Raw genomic sequence first — 25,268 nt, 5'->3', positions numbered from 1 at the left:
TATAATTTGATTTTTATTATACAAGTTCCTTCCAAGAATTCTCGCTAATAACAAGTATAAACTTAAATCAGGTAAATTTTCCTGACAGTTATAGAAATGTGACTTTAAGTACCAAAACGTTTTTTTTTTCATTTCATTTTGTCAATTTTAAAAAGAAAACACTTTAAAATATAGAATATCCTTTCCTGACTTCTAAAAAACACTATACAGAAATCATTTAATCTTGATGTTATTTAAACATACTGGAAGACAATGGTGAAGACTGTTGACAATGACAGTCACTATATACTAGGGTCTTATCAGCAGAAACAAACATTATGAACAATACGTGCAGAGTGAACACTAGGAACATGAATTTCATGGTTATTTTTAAAATCTGTGATGTCGTGATATGTGACTGTGTGTTAAACTCACAAGTGGAACAACTGCTTATAGAGGTAAAAATATAGAAAAGGAAAAAAAAAGGTAGTAAACGCCAGAATCATAAATTGGTGTTATTTTCCTAAATGTGAAAAAAGATACAGTTAAGAAGGGAAAGGGCATAGAGTAAGGGGGAAGGAATGGGAAAAGGGAGGGACTGCAGAATGAAACTGACCAAATTATGCTACGTTCCTATATGAACATACCACAGTGAATTTCAACTTTATGTATAAGGATAAAGCACCAATAAAAAATAAATAAATAGGGAGAAGGAAGACCAGTAGAGTAAAGGATGGGAAATAGGGAGAGAGAAAAGGAGTGGGAAAAAAAGGAAATACTGGGGACTGAAATGGAGCAAACTATATTCCATGCATGTATGTCAAAATGAATCTCATTATTATGTATAATTATAACATACTAAAAAAGTATAAGGGCTGGGGTTATGGCTCAGTGGTAGAGCACTTGCCTAGCATGCATGAGGCACTAGGTTTGATTCTCAGCACCACATATAAATAAATGAATAAAAAAAAGGTCCATCAACATCTAAAAAAATTAAAAGCATTAAAATACATGTATTACAAAAATAAATGTATACATTTCAAAGAAGTTAAAAAATGTATAATAGAACTTCATGCAAGACTAAAATGACAGACTGAAGCACTTTGAAGTGGCATTGAATCTACCCCTCCTCCCTCCACTGGACCAAGAACACAGCTGTTCAAGCGAAGCCAACCTTGTTCTATCCAGGCTCGACAGTGATGATTTATTCCAGATCTCCTTGTAGTGTTCCTTTCTCACTGATTCAAATTTGGGATGTTACTCTTATTTTTTTTCATTTTCTTTCTGAATTATAAAATCTTTAAAGGCCCTGGCCATAAATGAGTTAAAACCTAAGCTTTGGAGTCAGAGACTTTGGTTGTAGGCATGGCTGCATCACACTCTGACCTTGATCCAATTACTTAACTTGGTGAAATCGAATTTTCTCTATCAGGGGGGAAAAAAAAGGAAAAAATAATACTGATCCCACAGTGGGTTTTCTTTGGGGGTGGAGGGGGTGGGGGAGTTGGGATTAAACTCAGGGACACTTAGCCACTGAGCCACATCCCCAGCCCTTTTTAAATATTTTATTTAGAGACAGGGTCTCATTGAGTTGCTTAGTGCCTCGATTTTGCAGAGGCTGGCTATAAATTCAAGATCCTCCTGCCTCTGCCTACTGAGCTGCTAGGATTACAGGTATGAACCACTGCACCCAGCTTATAGTGTTTTCAAACATCACCTGAAATACTCTTTTAGGCAGGTTGCACCATACCTAGTCCATAGTAAAAGTAAAGCAGTAGAGCTGAGATTCAAAGCCAGGTAATTTGGATCTATAGTTCTTGTTCACTGCTACTGACCTATATTATCCTGCTTCATTCATTTTTGCATTCTGAAGGCATGATATTAGATTTGTATCCACTTATTCTAATATTTTTCTAAACAAAGTCATCCTATATCTGAATTCTGAATCCCAAAGGGCCTGTTACTCTTTCCACTATGTTCTGTACTAAACAAAAAAATCAAGAATCTAGCTTTGTAGTCTACTCCAGTAAGAAAAATGCTAACTTAAACACCAGATGGTTAAGGACAAACCCCTGTAGAGTTCTATTTCTTAGGTTCTCTAAGATGACACATATTCTTAATTCAAATCTCTTCAAATATGTTCTCTCAAATATAAGACACCTGCGTGGGCTAGATTGTGTTTGTGTATTTTGTATGGCATGTGCCTGAATTTTCTTGGCAGACTACATGCACATGTTAAATTACAGAATGGAGATCAAATTTTCCCCATTTATCTATGAGACTGTCATTCTAAACAAAATTCATCAGAATTCAAACAGACCACACAGAACATATGACCACTTCCTATTGGAGAAGTTAAAAAAAAAATAGTTCCTAGGAATTACATTTGCAAATTCTTGGTAGATTCACTGCTTCCTGTATTCAAATATGGAACACTGGGGAGAGCCACTTAAATCAACAGACATTACAGTTATCAAAAACTATGCTACCTATATAGCATTTGTGAAATTAAAGCACAAAAGACAAATAGACTAAAAAATCTCTGAAATATTCACTTTCAGGAGATGAGTCAGTAAAGGCATTTGAGCAGCAATTATTAGAGATGGGAAGAAAAAAAGAAGTGAGAGAAATAAAACCAATGGTAAGAGAACTAAAGGTGGACACTACTGAGAGAGGTAGAGGGAAGAAGGGATACAGAAGGGCTGCTGGTGTGGCTTTGCCATGTAGAGAAGAGTAGCCTGTATGACACCAGGTTGGAAGAGGAATAAGTGAAATTCAGACTGCAGGGTTGGGAGGAAGGAGAAAAAAATAGTGACACTTGATGGAAAGTGCCTGTTAAAGACATGTAACGGTTAAAAGGTTAAGAAAGAATGGTAGCACGAGAAGATAACGGGATGGAGGCAAGAGACTCTCTAGAGGAATGTCATACTGAAGCAGAGAAGAAAACAAATACAAACTAGTAAGGTTGAAAGAAACAGAACTGCAGGAGGCTCAAGATCACAGATTCTTTCCCTTCTTCAAAGGAAAAAAAGAAAAAAAAAAAAAACATTAGAAGAAAAAGCAGCAAAACCCAGGCATCTGAGGAGAAAGGATAGGAAGTTTAAAGGAAACCATCCTGACTAGCCTCAATCAGGATTTGCCCAGAGAAAGAGAATGAAGAGGTGCTGTCTTCATGTTACACCACAGGACAGGATTCGGAAGGCACTTTTAGGGGGCCTTTGTCACCTTCTCCTTGGTGGTATCAAGAGAACACAGTGAACCAGGGGTTACAGCAACTCAGTGGCTTCTTCAGTAGTAACCAGGAAAAACAAAACAAACAAACAAACAAACAAAAACCAAAGGGACGTTTTCTACTTTGAGAGGGAGATTTTCACATGTGCAACTGAAGTGTACACTCTTTGGACCGCATTTTCTGCAGTGTTATTTTTAAATAATTATTTGGGTCCTCAACTTCTTTGATCTTACCCTAAAAAATAAAACAGTGTGGACATATGCACAAGGTGAAACTAAGCCCTTGGATATCTGTGACTCTGAGCGCCAGGGATTTGGCTGCTGTGAAACTATGTAAACAAACCCTGAAAACTCTTGATGGAATCCAAATTGGTCTACTTTTACAAAAATATCAAAGGCAGCAGACAAAGCAATCTTTTATTTTGGGAATGAACTGCACAGTTTTTTTGAATAGGGTTATTAACAACTGAAATAAAGTATTTGAAGACTTAACTTAGAAATAAGAGGACTCAAGGAGCACCTATATTGTTTCAACTTGATAATGATTTTGAAGGAAAAAAAGATCTAACGACTGCAAACTAAAAAATGTCAATATTACACTTTCCCAAATCTGTTTTCTAGAAGGAAATTATTTTGAAAAAAGCAATCATGAATGATGCTATAAAGTTCTTGTATTTGGTTTCATTTATGATTGTTTTCATCTTTATATTCTAAAACTAACACGGCATTATATATACTGTTGGTTTTTTCCTCGCTATTCCATAAGAAAAAGCACTATTAGTTAGAAAAAAAATTTTTGAAGGCCACCAAATTTAAGTTGTCTAAGTAACATAAGTTCAAGTAAGGTGAATGTGTAATTAAAACATGTTGACTTCACAAAACCATTCAGAGGAAATTCTGACAAAAACAAAGCCACCAAACCCTGGGAATGTTACCTCAGGCTGCTATAAACCTGCTGGCCTTGCTCACTAGCAGGGACAAGGCAGTGGCAGTGAGGGTTGCAGGGCACCAACTGGTTTTAACAGTTAAGTTTAACATAAATAGCTAAAATGTAAAAAGTCTTTATACATAAAAGTTTTACATATCTATTACATGTATACTTAACTATTACGTTATATATGGTTGTGTGATACCATTCAATGGCATTTAAAAATATACACAAAGAATTTAAGATTTTAAAAGGAGGAACATGTAAACCCTGTTAAGTTTCCCATAGAGTCAAACATTGCAAAGTGTGTGTCAAGGACTCGGAAGTCTTTCTCTAAGATTTTAAAAGTGAGGAATAGAAGCTGGTTACGTTTCTTTACACATGCACATATTCCTCCATTCTTACAAGTATAGGCTGGTTACATGCACAAATTTCTACATGTACATAATTTTTAAGTAGTCATATTTTAAACTCAGGGATTTAGCATATATAGTTTAGACAGAAACGACTTCAACAGGATAATATTTGAAATAATAAGTTTCATAATGTGCTCTGAATGGAGAAATGTTGGAAAAGTAAGACACAGGAAGCAAAAAATGAAATTCAAGATAGTTTCTACCCAAGAAAATATCTGAAATGTTCAAAACTTAATAGCCTTAACTGCTTCACTGAATTAGTACTAGCTGTATTTTAGTAATTAAAAATAAATTTAAATAATTTGTCTGAACATTAAAATATTGGTAGTTTATTATTTCTGTGTATTTTTAACTCCTTTATACATATGTGAGATGTATAATTTTTCTTAAATTCATGTTGATTTTATAAATATTTTCTCATATTAATTCATTCAAAATGAAATGAAATGATCTCCTGCTTCAGACCACAATAGCTTGTACTAGATCAACTCTTTCACTTAAAATAATAAGGACAGAAAAATATCTTAAAGATAAATAAAATAAAGATAGCCAGGGCTTGTAGGGGCAAGATCACAGATAAAGTCAGATTTTTTCTTGACCATATTTTTATTCACAAGTTTACATTTGCAAATTCACAGTGCAAGACACTGAGGCCAAACAGTAAACCGCGGTCAAGAGCTTTTCATAAATCTCAAAAAGCTAAAGAAGACAGGCCAGATGCAGTGGTGCACACTTGTAATGCCAGGAGCTTGAGAGGCTGAGGCAGGAGGATCGCAAGTTCAACACCAGCCTCAGCAATTTAGCGAGGTGCTAAGGAACTCAGTGAGACCCTGTCTCTAAATAAAATACAAAATAGGGTTGGGGATGTGGATTAGTGGTTGGTTGAGTACTCCTGAGTTCAGTCACTGGTACCCCCCCCCCAAAAAAAAGGAAAGATAAAGACAACAAAAATTGGAGTCTAGAGCCACCAAGCAAAAAGTACCTAAGGATCCCTAATCACAGAGAAAAGGAAAGCAAGATAAAGTACCACCAAGAAACTTTGCAGTTACTGCTCTTTTGGTATTTGCCAAAGTTTGAATTGTTCAATGAGCAAAAAGCATGAAAAAAGAATAAAAGGAAGTCACTGAGAGGGTAAGAAGCTTATGAAAACCTTTGACTTTCAACACCAGAGAGATAATACTGGAATTTAGATTCTCCCTAGAAAGAGAGACCCCAATACACAGTTCAGGCTTTTATATAAGATACCAGAAGAGTTACATACATATAGAATAAATGGAAGCTTGGTAAAGACCACTATCCCAACACTAAATACCTTCCTCATGAAATCTCACTCTTTCTCTTCCTATTAAATATCCAACATTCATTCATTCAGAATATTCCAGGCTTATGAGAGGACTGAACCAAACCACCAAAAATTACCAAAAAAAAAAAAAAAAAAAGTAGAGGGAGGTTGAAGGAGATAAAGCAAAAAGCCTCATATGTCCTGCTTGTGGGTCAAAGTTATCTCCCTCAGATTCCCAGGATCAACCCTAATAGCACCTTTGGTGGTGGGAGAATTCAGCTGGTTGGCACAGTGCCAGTCTAAGTGTTTTATCATAGGAAACACACCTTGCAGTTTAAAGTCCAGGCTCTTCTGAGCCTAATGCCTGGGCTCAAATTCCAAGCCCCCCATTTCCTACTTCTAAAACTCTGGATAAATTACTTAACCTTTTTGTTCTTTGCCTCTGAAGGTGGAAGTAACATGATATAACAAAGTCTTGGAATAGAAGTCAAAACACCTATCAGTCCTTAAGGTTACTATCAGTTGGGTGACTATGCACGGACTTTTGACTTTGTCAATTTCCCTCTGCTCATGTGTAAAAAGACAAACCACAATACTTTCTTGCTGTTTGTTTGGGTATTGGTTTTGTTTTTCAGTAACTGCTCTAAAATTTCAGCCAGTTTAAATATGACTATTATGACTCAGATACTGATTTTTTTTTCATGATTATGGATTTTCTTCTGTGGCACATATTGGATTGATATTTAGCCAAATGGCAATGTTTTGCCTTTCACATTTATTTACAAGTTTAAAATATTTCCTGTGTTTGAATTCACGGGGTAAAAATAAAAAGGTGATTATTATAAGAAATTAATATAGCCTAAAGGAAAGTTTTGGCATGTGAAGGAAAATGTAAACTTAACCATATTTTTCTCCCTTTTAAAGTTTCAAAAGCCCACTAATTACTTAGTAGCTAATACATATAGAAAAACAGTTCTGAAGGAATACAACCATGAGATTTTCATCATATCAGCACTGGTATACCAATGGGTAAGAGATAGGTGGAGGCAGCAGTAATCATGAGGATTATGTTGTCACTGATAATATTGACAGTTGCCAGCCTATGCTACAATAAAGCACAGATAGCCTTCTGGTCAACCTTATTATTGTTTTTAAATCCCCTACAGAATAAGAATCTCCCTTTATTACTTGCTTTAAGGAAGGCAGCTCCCACTGCCCTATTTTGGTAGAGATCATCACATTTCACTACAGAAAACCAATTATTTTACTATGGGAAAAATCATAAATGAAAAAAAGTCAGGAGGCATTTTTTTATATTATACACAATATGTATATATCAAGTTCATTACATATTATCATTATTTTTCAGAGACTTACATAGAACCTTAAGATAAAGACATAACCAACAAATTTGTGTGCACACAAATTTCTCTATCCATCTAGTTAACTAATAGGGAAGAAAATTTCTAACATTAGCAGTAGTTATTATTTCTACTGGGGACTGTAATTTAATTTTATTTTCTTAAACTTTTTCTGTATTTTTTTCATGTTTTCCACAAGGAGTATAATTTCTCTGATTCATAACAAAAAGTAAACCTTAGATATATAATAGATTTGTTAGACTAATAAGTTTATCAAAAACTACTATGGAGATACTTTATATATAACATAATTTTTCTACTTTGAATTTCAAGAGGTGTCTCTCTCATCCTCTGATACCTAATGAGCGAAATGATGGAAAAAAATTTAGACCTTTTTAATACAACAATCACTTGAATGATAGTAATATACTCATAGCACACATTTGTATGATCAAAGAGTATCTTTCATATAACAGAGACTTTGTAGGCATATAGAGAATAAAAACCAGTGTATACCATTCAATATTATTATTAAAAATATTTCTGGATTTTAAAATCAGAAAATTATATCTTAAAAATAGCTTTAACAGCCAAAAAAAAAAAAAGTCACCTTCCTTTAGACATAGGACTAAGAAGTTACAATTCCCTGTGGTGGCAGTAAACTGAAGACATCTTCATACTCCAGGAAGACATTGGTTTTCTATTGAACTTCAGCTGGCTCCAGCCCATTAGTTTGTTGGTGATTATTATCACAACACTTGTTATAACCTATTTTTTATTTTTCTCAACTTTTAACTAATCAAAATATTAATTTGTCCAAGGACAAGTTTGATGACATCATTGTCACTGAAACACTTCATGACTTCCTGAACTCTACTTCCACAAATTTGTATCAAGGAACTTCTATAATTTTGCCCTAATCTACCTATTATAGCATCCCTTGACTTTTTTTTTTCCTACCTGATTGTACTTTTCTCATATTCTCTGCAGTCCAAAAATGCTAAGATCTCCACCAAGTTCATACTTCTCAAAATTTCTTCACCAAAGCATGTGTGAGGCCCTGAGTTCATTACCATGGATGGCGGTGGGTGGGAGGGTGTGTGGATCCCAAAAGGGCCTCTTAAAAATATGACCTTCTATGTGACACCTTCCCAGTTCTAATACTTTCACTTTACTGGCCCACAACATAGGAATTGTTTAATTATTATCTGTAAAATTGCTTAAAAAGACTAAGGGATGGTTCTACTTCTCAGCAGGGCATGTGATCATTTTTATCATAGGTCCTGGGTCAGCATCTAGTCACACTATTTATCCATTCCACTGAACCTGAATCATATGCAAGTTATTTCCAACTCTATCTCTTACCTAGGCCCACATGGTCAGGACTATTCTCCAAGTCTAGTCACTGTGTTTATGTTTTAATGTGAACCTTTTTCTCTTTATCTAGACATGTCTACAGCCCAGGTCACAGAGCCTGAGGTTATGTGTCAGCCACTTCAAGGATGTATTCACTCTGTTGCTCTATTTGTTCCAGCAATTGACCTCTTTTGGTCTTTCTCTAGCAAAAAAAGAATCCACAGTTCTGCCCTAATGCTTCACCTATGTCTGGTCTGTTCTGACCACAAATATACGAATGGCTCACTCCTTCTTTCTTCAAATCTTGGCTCACAAGCCACTTTCTTAAGGCCTATTCTAATCACACTATTAAAAATGGCAACTACCCCCACCACCTCTCCCAATTTCCCTTACCCAACCATATTTGTATTTTGATTCGTTTTTCTCCACAGCACTCCTCATTTACCATGTTTATTATCTCTCTTCCCCATTTGTGTGTAAGCTCAAGTTGAGAGCTCTCGGGAATTCCCAGAACTTAGAACAGTACCTGATATATAATGGTCACTAAACAAATATTTGCTGAATGAATGAATGAATGGCCTGGGCCATTTAAAGCTCTTAAGTCTAGCCAAAGCCTAGCCAAAGTTCAAATGAACTCATCAGAGGTTAAAGGACAACTTCATTATCTGTCTGGCGTTTTCTTCCCTCTTCAAATCTCCCCTATATTTTGAACTCACAATACCTGTTTCCTTTCAAAGTACCTCCTGATCTTCTGTCTGCATTCTGGGTGTTGATATTATCTACTTAACATAATCTTCTTCCAGTTCAGATCAATTATATCTGAGTTTTTAAAGATCATTTGAAGACTGACCAGTTAAGACTCCAGTAACTGATATAAAGGTATACACCACACGATGCTTCTGTAGCAACTGCAGGAGAACAGGCAGAACCTTTCAAATACAAAATGTCAGTCTAGTGTTGCAGCTTCCATTAACTCAACAAGGCTCCCATGGCAACCTCATTACTTAACTCTAATCAAGAGGACCATCAGGTGAAGGAAACCAACATCCTCATATTCCCATGAAAATGAATTTTTGACAAGATGCCTCCAAGTGTACTGAAAGTCTTAAGCTTATCATCTCCCTAATATTTTTATCAAAAATGCCCACCCCATCAGGTCAAGTGTTCTCCTTTTTGTCCATTTTCCTTCACTCACTGTTGGACAACACCTGCCCCCTTTCCCTGTGCAGTTATTTTTTCTGACTTAGACCTGAAAAACCTGAGATTGAAAAACTGGAAAATTCTGTTCCTATGGAATTTAGATGTTATAAAGGCAACATGAAAGCTCAGTGTTTTATGATAATGTTTGAGATAACAATTAGCTTTGCCATTTCAACAAACTACTATAGGTGCATCATCAGAAAATGATTTCACATTTCAATTAGTAACTGGTTTTTATTTTAAGCCCGAGACAGGAAAGAAAATGAGCAAACATAAATAATCATAAAAAACAGACTTTCTACTTCAGAGATTCCTTCAGAGACCTACTTCAGAAGACACAGCTAAATTTTGTACCATCATCAATAACATTCCCACAGAGTCCAAAAGAAAGATTGCATACATTATGTGCAATCTGTACAGGACTATTTTGACCAAAAAAAAAAAAAAACTCAAATTCTGAAAAACCAAAAATGTGAATAGATAAAATGGTCTTAAAAACATTTTCCTTAGTCAGACAAATCATATGCATTCTTAAATAAGTCAAACATTTGTTTCTTTCTAAGTATTAACTAAAGCTATGGATTAATAATAGCAAGGGAAAGTTTCTCCTGTCATCTGTAAATAACTCCAAAGCTAAGATGCCATTTTATTTTATTTACTTATTTATGTATTTTATCTTTTGGTACTGGGGGGTCTGAACATAGGGGGACATTACCACTAAGCTGCATTCCAACCCTTTTAATTTTTATTTTTCCTGAAACAGGGTCTTGCTTAGTTGCCCAAGCTGGCCTTGAACTTGCAAGTCTCCTGCTTCAGCCTCCTGAATGGCCTATACCACTGTGCCCAGGTAAGTTGCCATTTTTAAATGAAAACCTATTGAAAATAAAAGCCATAGTTGATTTTTAGATATTAAAAAGTACTGCCTGAAACACATGAAGCTCATAAGTTACTGATGATTTTGATATGCCATCAAACTGAAGATGTTATACAATTTTATCTTCATTTTTTATATCATCCCAAAGTTTTGCTTCAAAAAGCCTGAAAACAGGAAGAATATTACCAAAGCAGAATTTTTTTTTTTAAGGTAAGAGGGCTAAGTAGGGCAGGCCATAAATAATATTCTTCATGGCCTTTTGAATTCTATTAGAAAATTTCAGTAAATAATACATTATGTAAATTAAGAGATACTTAAATGAACTTTCAATACCAAGATAGCAAGGCTATAATTACTAAGAACTTCAGAAATTCACAAAACCTTGAAATCTTTCATAAAAATAGAACTCTTGCTACATTATCTTTACTTTAAAAAATAGTAAATTTTGTCATTTATAAAGTACTGTATGAAAAAAAAAATATTTTTTTTTCTCCTGCTCTGTAAAGTACGCACTGCTCCTTTAGCTTTCTGCCAGAATTACGGATCTTTTCTGGTTTTCAGATATTTAGGTAAGAAAGTATGGTTTGGCAAGTTTTTTCCTTCAACACCACTTCTTTTATAAAGGAAGATATCTTTTTGCACAATCTGAATATAAAATAGATATACTGAAGCTATCTTCATAGTAGGTCTTATTTCAAATGTAATTGTGTTGAATCAATTATTCCCCCAGTTTGAACCTTCTAAGCAACAATATTTGAAAAATGTTGTGCTGTTCTGCAATTAATATACTGTACCCTATTCATTCAGATACTTTGTTTAAATCCTTTCAGGAATGTCCACATCACAAATGGCTAGTCATTGTAGCTGGCATTCCTAGTAAGACCCTGTCTTATTAAATCCTGAAGTTGGTCAAAGATTGTTCTCATTTTAGAAGAAGAAATGTCAATTCAGTGAAGCAAAAATATAAGCTTATGCAAAAATAAGGGTTGCAAGAACAACTTTAATTTTACAGAATTAAGAAATAAGGTCATAGAAATAGGAGGAGGTGGAAGGGATGGGAAGAAATGCCAGTGCCATCTAGGATGCTAAATATGTGACAGGTGTCATGTTGGAAAAGTCAGCCATTTCGTCCAGTCCTCACATCTCCATGTAACATGTGGGAAAAATAACTCAGAGGCTGTATTTGCCAAGTCTAATAAAATGAGCTCAGATTTAAGCTGAGTCCAATATTCTGAGCCTTCAAATCACTGCAGGATGAATTTATTAAATAAGAGTATTATTTAAGTTGGGGTAATTAAAATTTTAAAAAGACTATTTTTTCCCATAAAAGTTATCAAGTAAGTCAAGGAAGCATTAAAAACTGTCTTACAATAAGGTTAAAAGTTCTCTTAATAGTACCTTTTATATTCTCTTCTCCCCTTAAGTACATTGAAAATAACATACTTAATATCACCAGGGTTAGTGATAATAGTAGAAGCATCAAGTGAGTGTACCCCTAGAATAATTTGGAATGTAGCACCAGAAGTTTGGCATAGAAAGATTTTTCCCATATAGGCAGAGCAACAGTTGGCAGTACAATTTTAACACGTTGTCTCTCTTCTCTCTCTCCCCTCTCCTCTGAGTCCCTCCCTTTTTTTTTCCCTCCCTCCCTAATCTCCACTACCTCATCACCCTCCCACCTTTCCTTCTCAGAAACACATACTCAAATGGAAATATGCATTAACATATAATGCACTTTATTCAGAGAAAAGATGTTCAATTTAATATCACAGGATAGTGATGTCATTAAATCTGACTAGATGAAATATACTTCCTGGAAGAAACTAATTTTGATTGAAATTCAAAGAATGAAAGGAGAGAGAGATGATCCTGGCCTAATGAAGGCAGTGATGCAAAACACATAAATGACACTTAGCTGGCCAGGACATGGTTGCAAAGTGATGTGGATGGAAGTAACACAATGCCACAATGAAAATCATTCAGACAGCGAACTGATTCACCAAGGAGTACAATATTATTTTAAGCATGATTAGAGATTTGGATAAAGATGCTAGATTTTTTTTTTAAGAAAACACCAGATGACCACTGCTTTCTATCTTTTATTAAATTAATAAAAATACTTGGGAAGGTACAAAGACTTATTCAATGCTACTACTTATTGTAGAGTCCTGGTGAAAAAGCTTGTAGCTTAGTACTACTTCTATACTACCAGCTGAGACCCACCCCCCATCATCTATTCACCTTCTCTTTTGCACCTATGGGCCCAACAGATGGTTAATATTGGTCTGTATTACTAATAACTCCCAAGGCCAAACAGACACACCCAGGAACAGTGAGTCAGGGATGAACCAAGACCTGAATGGGAGTGATATGGTATACAACACCTCAGGAATTGCTCTGCCCTAATTCTCACTAGACTTTTGCTTATGTGTCTTCTTGATTCCATATTTCACAAGAGTAAGATTCACATCTCAGAGAAGAAGCCAGGTTAGAATTAGGAAACATAAATGCAAATAACATTCTGGTTAAACATTACATATTCAATATTACCAGAATTTATAACTTTGTAAATATATGCCACTGAGTGTTTAAAAAAATTACTTTAATGAAAGATGACTTTTTAAAGTAATTAGAGGGGATGTTTTCATAAGAGGAGTTCACAGTAATTAAGAATATATGCATACATCATCTTGGGAACACTTCTTGAGAGACAAGTAATTACCTGGGAAAACTCTTGCAAGACACTTTCAGACTTTATGAAGCTGACCCAAATGCAACTGTCAACCACACAGTGAAAAACAGAAAGGGGTTAAAAAATTTCCAGTAAATTAAGATATGTTCCTTTAGGGCAGAAGTAAGATAGTATCTATAATTGAATTTTTTCTAAGGAAAATTCTCAAACTAAGCAAATTCAACAAAAAGAAAAAAAAAGAAAAACAATTGTTTTCTAAATAATTTCTAAGTAAAAGCTGACATAAATTTTTAAAATTTAGATTTTTAACTTATAATAAAATCATTTATAATTATTAAAGAAAAATGATTCAGAGGTCACATAACTCAAGCTAGAGATAGGAATATACTAGTGAAATTAAGAAACAGAATACTGACAGTGTAGCTCCATGATGGAGCACATGACCCTGGGTTCAATCTCCATCAATGAAGGGAAAAAATAATTAAATATTCTCAGTACAGACAGAAGAGATACTTTTCCTCCTTTTCTCAAGGGACTAGAAGGCTAACTTAGTGTTTATGATTGACCAGATTTCCATTATTTGGACCTAAGCAGATTGCATTTGGATCTTTTCATTACATTTTTTTTCCCATAATATGGCATTTATTGTCATAAATGCCTGATCTCAATCGCAAACAGAGCAGTTACAGTGTGTTTAAGTTCTTTTCTAAGATTGCTTCCTGGGTTCTGCTTTGCTGTTTTCTAGATCTACTTGTTTGGCCTCCTATCTACAGTTTTACAATGTTGATTACCAAAAATATCTCCCTGAGAAATCTAGTCTATCCATTAGACTCTACCTTATTTAAATACTTTGTAAATAAAAAGATCAACCTTTTATATGGACATGATAATTCACTGAGTTGCCAATAAAAAGTATTTATCCTCTGAAAATGATTTAAAACCAGAAAGTTTATTCTGATGACTAATAACAGGCTTCTAACAATTATGAGAGATTAGAACAGACTATGACTTTCTGTTGAATAAATGGCAGTAATGAAAATCACTTAATCTTAAAAGTAATGTGTTCTGACAAGCTTTTATTCCATACTGTTTGCTTTTATTATTAAAAAAAAATTACAGACTTTGTCCAGATGTAGGATAAATAATCTGAATTTTTTAAAAATTGAGTCAATAATCTCCCCTAAAATACTTTATCCTGTAAAAATCTTTAAATACACATAGTGAAATATGAAGAAACCTGCAAAATACTTGAGAAATAAGCATTACATGTGTATACAGCCAATTTGACTTTAATATTTACTGCATCTGGGTAGATATTCGCATATTCCCCAATACTTTTGAAAAACAGCAATAACAACAAAGTGATGATCTTTTATGATTTCAACTGTGATATACTTGATTTATAAGACCAAATAATATTCTTTTTAATTCAGCGTGGATATGTATATATAAAATGAATAAAATAAAATTCTCTTTCTTTTATGCACTCTAATTTTATGGAAGAGAAGCAGAATACTACATTGTTTTACAGTATGGAACTTCAATTTCCTCTGTTGCTAATTTAAGTAGGAGTTCTCAGTAGAAAATGACCAGGTAGAGGATATTACTTTTAGAGGCTTATTAATACACAGTGCCACACTGGAAAGAAAAACTCATAAAAAGGTTATAACTAATATTTAGTTTTAAGTGAGTGTTATCCTCAAAATATGATATCTCCTGCATTATGTCTCTAGACATCATAAAAATGCAATGTCCCAAAGGAGACTAGCTCTGGTGTAGGCTGATATGTGCATACCTACTAAGTCACCTGAGTGCAGTCTTAACCTGCAAGGGTAGGTTTCCAATTTTCCATCAACATTGAGATTGAAATGCATATCATGTCCCTAACAGAAGTTAACAAAGTTTGCCCTCGATATGTATTTTGTATTTAGAAGTACTCATACGCATTCTTGAATTTTCTGTTTTTTAAAAAGTACAATTGTATACTTGGTTCACAGAACACAAGATAGTTTTAAAAATATTAAAGATTCAATTCAGAAAATTGAACTGACAGTTTACTTCATTCAAACAACATCTGGTCATCTTCTGTATGCCTGATTCTATAGCTAACTTTTAACAACTAAAAATAGATTAGTCATTTCATTAAGAAAATACTGCTCAAGGAGTTAACCTAGCTAAAAGGCACATTATCTGAGTTCAAAAAATCTGGAGGAAAATATCACTTTACTTTTGTGAAGCCTACCTTTGACATTAGCTTCAGAACACTGTGTCTCCAGAAACTGATAGAATTTTAGCAGCCTGTCTTGCAAACTGTCATGTTATTGAGGACTCCAAGGGCCCTCTATTTCCATACTCCATAAACTATACTTTTTCAAACATTTCCTTGTCTTGCTGAGTAGAAGAAAGCAGTGATATGTATGTGCCCCTCCTAAGATCCCTTTCAGATCTAAGCTTTCGTATCAAAGTCTCTGTAGCTAATATGTACTTTGTGATTTAAAATCATCATTTTTTGTTAAAACATTTTAAAACTTTAGTTGTGCTTGGGAAATCTGCTGGATTCTTCAAAGTGCCTTCTATGGTGCTCAGTACATACAAGAAAAAGAAAACCACTGAAAACAAAAACAACTTCCAATAACTTTTACTGATAAACTGAGTATTTCTACAGCTTCTTCTGAGCTCTAAAAAAGGATCTGTGAGATTTATAAGCCAATATAAATATTTGATAAAGAGCACTACGGACCTGAAAAGCTAAGTACCTCAGAATCTTACTTTAGAATATCACATTATCATGTTGATTTTTATATTGTTTCCATATAACTCAGAAAACAGATAAGTGAAATTATAGTTTATATAATAGCATAAGCCATATCCAGAGCAACAATCAGTATTTAGTCTACTTTGTAACAATAAAAACTTGACCATATCCACCAATATATTTCTTTTTTCAAAGGTTAAGAAATCTTTAAGTGCTTTAGACTTATGAAAGTGTCAAATTATCTTATTCCCAGTCCCCATACCTTAATATTCAAGGGCAGAAGGCTTCTTGAGTATGTTACGAAGAGAAGGAAATTACCCCCGTTAGCTGGGCCCTATTGCCTCTCTCCCAAATGCATGCATTAAACGGGAATTATATCCATAGGTACACTTCCTGAAAATAATCGCCATGGCCTGTATGTACAGAAATCCCTTTATTAACACACATATCTATGTACTCACTGTGATTTTCTGCATATCAATTTTTTTTTCATTTCAAAATAAAAATATGATTACCTTTCTTGCTTCTTTTATCATCTTCCTAATAGTTTCCTTTATTGTAAGCAGGTGTGCTCTTGGCGGATGAAAGAGGAGATCTATATGGGTGCCCCCTAAGAGTCCAGGCATAACATATGGCCAGCCTAAATCAAGATTTGGAGCTTCCACATCAGACTCAATGGGCCAGTAAGTCCCTGAAGATGAGGTATCATCATAGGAATTATCAGTACCATGCGCTGCACTTTGTGCCACCTTCTGAACATTTTTCAAAATGTAATTGATTTCTTCCTCAGCTAGGAAGTCTGCAACACGTTCCTTCGCAAGAAATTCTTGGTATGCTTCCAATCCATGTTCAATTAGGGTATCAACGGCCACTCGATACCATTCCTTATAGTGAGGTTCAATGTAGTTGTCAGATTTACATTCCTCATTCAGTGAGGAGAGCATCGATGAAGTCTCCATGCTTTCGAGAATACGACAATGGCACTTTCAAATGTCCATTTGCTAGAGGTATCTGAGTGTTTGAAAAAAGAAAATCAAGATCAGTCAGAACTCTGTATTCAAATACTTTATTAAACATGTCGACTACTATTTTTACATCTATTCATTTACATTACCAGCAGCTCAAACTGCCATGCATTTCATATCCAAAATGACATTAATAGCACTGCAATTCATATATCCCTTACAGTTAAACACATTTCTTTTAAAAACTGTCATTTCATTTTCCTTTTTCAAGGCATCTCTACTTCCCGTTTCTCATCTAAGATAATACACCTGTTTTCTCAATGCACTCAAAAATTCTTAACTTAAGTCTAGGACCATACATGCTAGTTATCAGTTTCTACAAGCCCCTTTAAAATAGAATTAAAATACAGTCCATGACTGACTAGCCATTAGTGTAAGTCACTACTGAATACTTGTTATGCATATAATAATATGCTAAAAAATGTAAAAAGCACAAAACACCTGTCTTCCAGGAATTTTACTAATTAGGTGAGGTGGGCTGGCAAAACGCACACAAAAAAAACGTTAGTTATCATCTTGAACAAAGTCATTTATTACTAAGAACCAAAAGGAGTATGCATTCATATTAATTAATTAATGCCTATATCAGTGCTTTAAGAACAAAAAGCAAGTAGAGATAAATATGGAGTACAGGAGGTATGAATAGCCTTGTGCCAGAGGGAATTTCAGTTCAACCAAGAGCTATGAGTAAGAGGAAGATCAGGTGACAGGAAGAAACGTTTTCATTCCATGTAAGGCTAAAAAACATGAGCAACCGCAGAGAACAGAATTGAGCATGTGCATTAAGAAATCAGGGGGCAAATCTGGTATGCTGAATAGCTTTCTTGTACCAGGAGTAAGAGATAAAGTTTAACAGATAAGATGGAGACAGGTATAGAGGGACTAGGAGATCTTTCGATTCAGCAAAATTTATTTTTCAAACAATTAGTCTGGCAGTGGCTGGGGACTGGAGCAGAGATACTTAGCTCAGTCTTTCAGTTTTCAAATACCTGGTGAGAAAGTGACACAAATATTCAAGAGATGGTTTAAATGAAAAAAACGAATCTGAAATATAGTGACTGAACAGTGTACAGGTGGGAAACTTAGGACATCAAAGGTAAATCAGAAATTTCTCTTAGGAATCAAAATCTACCTATCCAAACTCATGCTCAATCCCATACAACGCTCACAAAATGTTTTTCATCCAATCATTCACTCAGGACTTCACTGTGTGAGATACTTGAGTGGACATTATCTCAGTCAGATAAGAGACTTTTCAATCTTTTGAAGTCATGATTTCCATTATGAGGTTCAAACAAAACATAACTCTATGATGTACTACAAACACTGATTTGACAAAAATTGGCAGAATCAGGCTGTCCTCCAAGGGCAAGAGGAGGAGCACCTAGCTCATCTGTTAGTGTGTAAGCTCTGGTGTAGAAAGATAAAATTTATTTTATTACCTAATTAAAATTAGCATAATCTGTTGACAACCACCAGGGACACATGCTGAAACATGTATGGGTTTCTCTGTCATTGCAGGAGGTGCTAACTTGTTCCAAACCACATTTCATTCAAATTCAGTGGTTTTCTACAGGGGAGATTTGCCCCCAGGGGGCAATACCTGAAGGTGTTTTAAAATGTAAACACTTGCAGGGAGGGGTACTCCTGGTAAAACTACTGGCCCAGGAAATGTTGCTGGTGCACAGGACAGACAACCACAGTTAGGAATTATCTGGCCCAAAATGTCAACACTGTCAATGATGAGGACTCATCACATGGCTCACCTCACATACATGTGCTGTGGTGTTTGTCAAAGGTTCATGCTAGAAACTTGTCCTAGCTATTACAGTATTGGCAGGTGTTGGGTACCGAGTGAGGTAAGGCCTGGGGAAGGTGATTACAGCACAGTCACACTACCCTCATGAATGGATTCAGGTCTTTCTCTAGAGACTGGGTTATTTCTCTTGAGACTGGATGACATGCCATGGGAATGAGTTAGTTTTTGTGGAACTGAATTCCTTACCACTAGCCTGGATTGTTATAAAGCAGGTCAGCCTCCCCTCTGCCTCTCTCTCCCACACAGGCTGACTTTCCCTTTCCACTTCATCATGAAGGGACACAGCATGAGGACCTCAGCAGAGCGGGGATCAAAGCCATGCTTTTGGATCTCCCAAACTGTGAGCTAAATAACCTATTTTCTTATTAAAATACCCAATTTGGGGTATTTTATGATAGCAACAGAAAATGGACTAAGACAACATGATATCTTACAAATTCATAACATTTTCAACATTAAAGTTCTCTTCTGCACGTAATGCTCATTGTTAACAAAGTTCATGATCATTTGACAGAATCAATCCATATACTTATTTACCTTCCTAAGATTTAGTGTAGTTTTCCTTTGATAATTCCATCCCCAAATGGAAGAACAGTGGTTACATACAAAAATAAATAAATACATAAAAAAAATCACACTATTATTTGTAATTATTAAAAGTGGTAGGTTACTTACTGGTCATTCATTTTTTTAAAAAATCCAAATTTTCTGACTGAGCACTTATTTCTTAACTTTTATATTTTAACTATTGATTTCCCATAATATGTAATGTTAAATGCCTGTTACCTAATTGGAAGTTAAAGTATACACAATGATTTAAAAATTATTTTCATTTATGAACTTTATTACGCAAATAAATATTCTGCAACTCTAAAAAATGCACTCCTAAACTATGTGTAAAATCAAATAGTCAATGCAGGTGCCATTAGACACAATATAGGAAAATCATAGCAACACTGAGCATTGAGTTAAGACATTATGTACAAGAGTTAAGAAATAAACACACATGGTATTGGTCCTGTGGGTAAGGCAAACACACATGGTATTGGTCTTGTGGGTAAGGCTGTACTCTAGACATTGTGTAGAGACACCCATTTACCACAAGAGCTGTTTACAAGGGATTCTTGTGAAGGGAACATCCAAAAACTAATTTTAATGGAGAACAAGAAAGTAATAGAACTTGTGTACTTTCACTGAAAATTTAGTAGGCTTATTATAGTACAAAATTAGGTGTTGTTTTAAACTTAGAAAACTAAAGTATCAGTTTATTAATAACTATTTAAATCATAAGTAGAAAATATATTTTCTTTTAACACAGAGTTAATGACTAAAGAAACATATTACCTCACTATGATAAATAGTTGAGCAGACCACTGGGCTTATCCACAAATAAAATGATATATTCTGGGTTGGGGGAGGAGGAACATAGTCTTAAGAAGACATGCCTCAAAAACATTGTAAACTGAATTTGAAACCGCATCTTTAGGGTCACTTTTGGCAAGTAGAAATTCCAAAAACTACATTCTTTAAATACAAATAATATAGAATGAGTCCTAGAAAAAAAAGAAAAACATGCATTTCAATTCAACTCAGGGACTTCTCTGAAAAACACTTTGGCAGTTTCATTTATAAAACTAAACAAGAAACTCCACAAACATTATAGCAATCTCCTTCTTAGGATTCACTAAACTTACCTTTACTCAAAAATTTATCCATGGATGTTCACTGAAACTGTATATGTAACAGCAAAAACCTGGAAACAAGTTAGACGTCCCTTAATATTAAACAGTGGTATATGCATACTATAATATACCATTCAGGAATAAAAGAGACTGCTGATCTGCTGATCCATCCAACAGTCTGGATTAACCCAGATCAACCTCCCTCTGGGGGACACAGTGATTAAAAACAAACAAACAAACAAAAACACAAATCCCAAAGGCTACGTGTTGCATGTTCCATTCTTGAGATCACAGCAGTACAGAATGGAGATCAGATTAGGGTTGCCAAGGAAGAAGGGAGGGCTGTGGTGGGGGAGAGATATATGTGGCTGCAAAAGGGCCACAAGAGCAATTTTTGTTGCATTTTTTGATGGTATCAATGCAAATATACTGGCTGGGATACCTTATTACCATTTTGCATGATGTTATCAGTGAGAGTAACAAAGAATAAAAGGAATCTTTCTCTATTATCCCCCTCAACTGTGAATCTACAATTATCTCGAAAAATTTAAGTAAAATATCATATATGCAAAATTTCACAAAGATTGGGAGTGAGGGAAGAGGTGGAGAGACGGACCAGCATAGAGGATGACAGCTTATGTAGGGTAGAACTGTCAGATTCAAACCCTTCTTCACCAGTTACCATGAAGCCCTCAGATAAAATACCTACTTCAACAAGACTCAGTTTGGGGATATGGAGGAAGAAGAGTAACAGTCTTCACCTCACTGGATCATTCTATGGTATAAATGAAGGAATGCAGAGTTCAGGTGCTTAACTTTTAATATTACTATTCTGCTGTTATAACTATTTTACATTTTCACAATGTTACATTATAATTACTATAAAGATTTTTTACAATGTTATAGTGCAATTGCTTTGCAAATAGAATTGTGATCAGAAGAAATTTTTTAAATTCAAAAAAGGTAAAATTTTTGTGTCATGCCCTTAGCAATGGCATACAATTTGGAACTACTTTTTTTTATCTGCAAATGCCATAAAACAAAACTAGTTATGGGTTTTTGGGGTTTGTTTGTTTGTTTGTTTAGTTTCTGGTCTGAGAAGATATACTGAGAAGACTTCTGAAATAATAAGTTAGTGGAAAAATGCTCCAAAGAGAAGCTACAAATTTCTCACAAATAGCCTGAGGCAGGTCTTTGAAAACAATGGCAAAAAGGATAAGAAAGATACAAATATTGTTGCAGTCCCTTCCTCAATCTATTTTAGGCTGTTTCTCTTCCACTACTGAATACTATTAGGACTCTAAAATGTGCCCCAGCAAGAGGCACTGAAGTCATTCGCTACCTGCGACACTGACCTTATTTGGGAACAGGGTCTTTGCAGATATAATCAAGTTAAGATGAAGTCATAATAAACTAGAAAAAGCATTTCAAATAAGAAAAAGTCAGTTTCACACTTTTTGCTTTGCTTGAAAACAACTGCCTTATAAAATCATAATCTATGGCCCACAACAGTTGAAAGTCACAGATCTCTTCTATTTTCAATTTTTTTAGCTGCCAAGATAGTGTTTGTCTTCAAATTTGATTACCAGAAATTTAAGATGACAATTAAAACATGAAAGAAGATACAACTAAATTAAAAATTTACTATAATACTCTAGCTGTCAAGTACAAATTGATATCTAATTTTGACTTCCAAACTCATTAAGAATCTAAGCTGGCATGAGATGCATGAGAAAATGGCCCAAGAGCAGAGATGACAGTCATCCACAGCACAATTTTCAGCAGACTGAAGAATACATGACTACAAGGCTACATGGCGCACTCTGTCACCTGGTGCTGGGTACAAACACATGCATGGATGGATCACCAGAAGAATGTTATAGTACAATTGCCTTAAAAATAGAAGTAAGCTCATGAAAAAAAAAAAAAAAGGACCTATATTTCTCCAATTCATTTTACAAATCCCAAGTGGAAAATCCATTTGCTCAAGATTTATTGTTTCTTAATTTCCTAGATTTTTAAATTGTAGATTATAGATAAGCAATATCACTTTCATACCAATATAATTTCAGGGTTTGTCTATGTTGGCTGTCATTCAATATATTTACCATCCCTAAACAAAACTCCAGGAATTTCTGGTATCACATGGAAAAGGTCCCAAATAAATGTTAATGACATTAAAACATAATATTTCACTGTCATTTGGAAGTATATACCTATAAACAAATTCTTGAGAAAAACTATTTACTGATTAGGAAAGCCAATGTTGGATGGTCAAATTATAAAGGATTTCTCAATGCATGGTTTAAAATGCAAGTGAAAGTAAGGTAAATTACTCTTTTACTGACACTTAAATTATTCTTGAATTACATTTCATCATAATATCAGCATTACAGAAGCAACAGTGAATGGGACATGGGCAGCCTGATGGAGCTGCACCTTGTGCTGAGCTAACGTGTGCCATTCTGAATCTGAGCTTGATCACTATGGATAATAATTGTTTGGATGAATGAATGGAAATGCACTGGTAAATATGTAGAAGAACACATATTTCTTATATGTGAGAATAATCAAAATGATGTTAATGCAGCAAGATAATAAACCAATGTAAACAGCATTAAGTTCAGCTAGAAGAAATTTAAAGCATTTGAATTTACATCAAAAGTAAACTATCCAACAGGTGTGGTGGCTCATGCCTGTAATCCCAGTGTCCCCATAGGCTGTGATAGGAGAATTGTGAGTTCAAACCGAGCATAAGCAACAGTGAGGCTCTAAGCAACTCAGTAAGACCCTGTCTCTATACAGAAAAAGAAAAAAATACAAAATAGAGCTAAGGGTGTGGCTCTGTGATTGAGTGCCCCTGAGTTCAATGCCCAGTAATGCCCCCCCCCAAATAAAACTTAACTATCCAAGTACAGGATTATGCAGGTATGGAGCCCATTATGCAATGACATTGAGAAATGAAAATGTTTAATGCAGAAAGAACACTAAGAGATATGCATTACAGTAGTTTTCAATTACATAAAACAGAGAGTAGATTTTTAAGGACCCAATGACAAACTGCAGATTGGCTCAATGACACTGTGGGTAAAACAGCCCAGCATCTGACTTCTATTTTGCCTATTACTGATTGTAAGACCTCTCAGTCCTGTTATGTAAGGGCTTTAAATCTCATGTTTCAGGAAAATGGGTAAAGTAACACTATTGACCTCAAGGGTTTCTATGGATACTAAATGATATATAACTACTCAATTTTACATTTGTTATTTAAAAAATGCAAAAACAAAAACAAACAAACAAAAAAACTTGTTAGGTACTAAGCCAAGCTAGTTTTATTGAATAAAATAAAAAAGACCCTGTTCTATTTTTTGCTTAAAGATGCTAAGATTTTTTTTTTTTTTTTTGTCTGCCAAAAAAGATCTGTGATGTTCAGAAACTTCAGTTGGAGATGAGGAGGTAGTTAGGGGGTATGACAACAAACTGCCCATGAACCCTGTCCCAAATTTTTCCCAGTTGACCTTTTTTTTTTTTTTTTGCATTTAATAAAAAACATTTAGTTAATAAAACAATATATTAGGTTATATTTAAAAAGGAAGAAAGGAAGAAGAAACAATGTAAATTAAACATATTAAACATTTACAGGTGAGGAAGCTGATGTCCAGCAGGGGACAGACTTAAAGTAACATAATGGCCCATCCTGGGTAAGAATTCAAATCCAATAACTGCCATTCAGAGTTCTTCCCATAATCCCAACTTCATGGCAGGATCCAGTTGCCTCCCTATTATCAGGGTATAAATTGTGAAGCTGCTCAGTAGCAGGGCTAAACCTTCTTAGGTTATTCCCCTTCTCCAGTGTCACTCTGTGCTCAGCCTAGAATGGCCATGTGATTGAAACAGACCCAACAAGTTAACATGTTACTAACCTGTAAATGCCTGCTGTACATTTGTTTGTTTTTGAAATAAACCAAAGGACATTATACACACCATATTCAAATCATACAAACCAAGAACAGCTGAGGACAGTGGCATATGCCTATAATCCCAGCATCTTGGGAGGCTTAGACAGGAGGATCACAAGTTCAGAGCCAACTTCAGCAATTTAGTGAGGCCTTAAGCAACTTAGAAACTTATTTAAACTTATTTAGAAGCTTTTATTTAGATGCACCATTTACTCTTCCCACTAGACTATCAGCTCTGGGAAGGCAGTGATTGTGTCTATTTAGCACAATCCTGAATATTTAGCCTGTAATTGGTAAGTGATAAGCTAACAGTACTGCCTTAATAACTCAAGGTAACAGAATGAGAGGTGATTAAAGTATGATAGACAGAAAATGTTGAAGCATCCATTTAAACAAAATTAAAATATGTGAACTTTTTAGGATTTTAGCACATATTTGTTTAGGTTAAATGGAGGTCAGTTTTTGGTGATAAAAAATGCTACCCCTTTATCAAAGGCATCTGAAAGAATAATTAGAAATACATTGAGTACTGTGAAAGTAATTCAGTAAGTTGATAGATCTATATTTAAAAAACAAATATTAATTTCAAATGGGAACTTTGTCAAAAGAATAGAGATATCAAGTATCTTTAGGGGATTTCCCCTGAAAACTAGTTATTTTTCATTTCTTAATTATGTTAAAGTAATTTCACACTCTCTGTACATTTAAA

At 34.7% G+C, this 25,268-nt stretch overlaps 1 protein-coding gene across 2 annotated transcripts in view; it reads right to left on the bottom strand.

Annotated features, from left to right (window-relative positions):
• Positions 1 to 25,268, bottom strand: part of Fam83b (family with sequence similarity 83 member B) — an 81,645-nt gene that overhangs the window by 48,029 nt on the left and 8,348 nt on the right. The window contains exons 1-2 of one of the 2 annotated variants that reach the window (XM_058573389.1): positions 20,613 to 20,672; positions 16,590 to 17,085 (exon numbers count right to left, since the gene is read on the bottom strand). In XM_058573389.1, the coding sequence (XP_058429372.1) occupies positions 16,590 to 17,033 (444 nt within the window). In that variant the 5' untranslated portion in view covers positions 17,034 to 17,085; positions 20,613 to 20,672. Of the gene's footprint in view, positions 1 to 16,589; positions 17,086 to 20,612; positions 20,673 to 25,268 lie in introns of those variants that run through there. The other variant, XM_046426713.1, reaches the window with a different exon arrangement.

Source organism: Marmota monax, unplaced genomic scaffold (assembly GCF_021218885.2).
Source record: "Marmota monax isolate L192 unplaced genomic scaffold, Marmota_monax_Labrador192_F-V1.1 WCK01_AAM20220418_F8-fsc00247, whole genome shotgun sequence".
In the NCBI taxonomy this organism is placed as follows: domain Eukaryota; kingdom Metazoa; phylum Chordata; class Mammalia; order Rodentia; family Sciuridae; genus Marmota; species Marmota monax.
The sequence above is the reverse complement of the archived record's forward strand: the minus strand, read 5'-3'. Positions and strand labels throughout refer to the sequence as shown.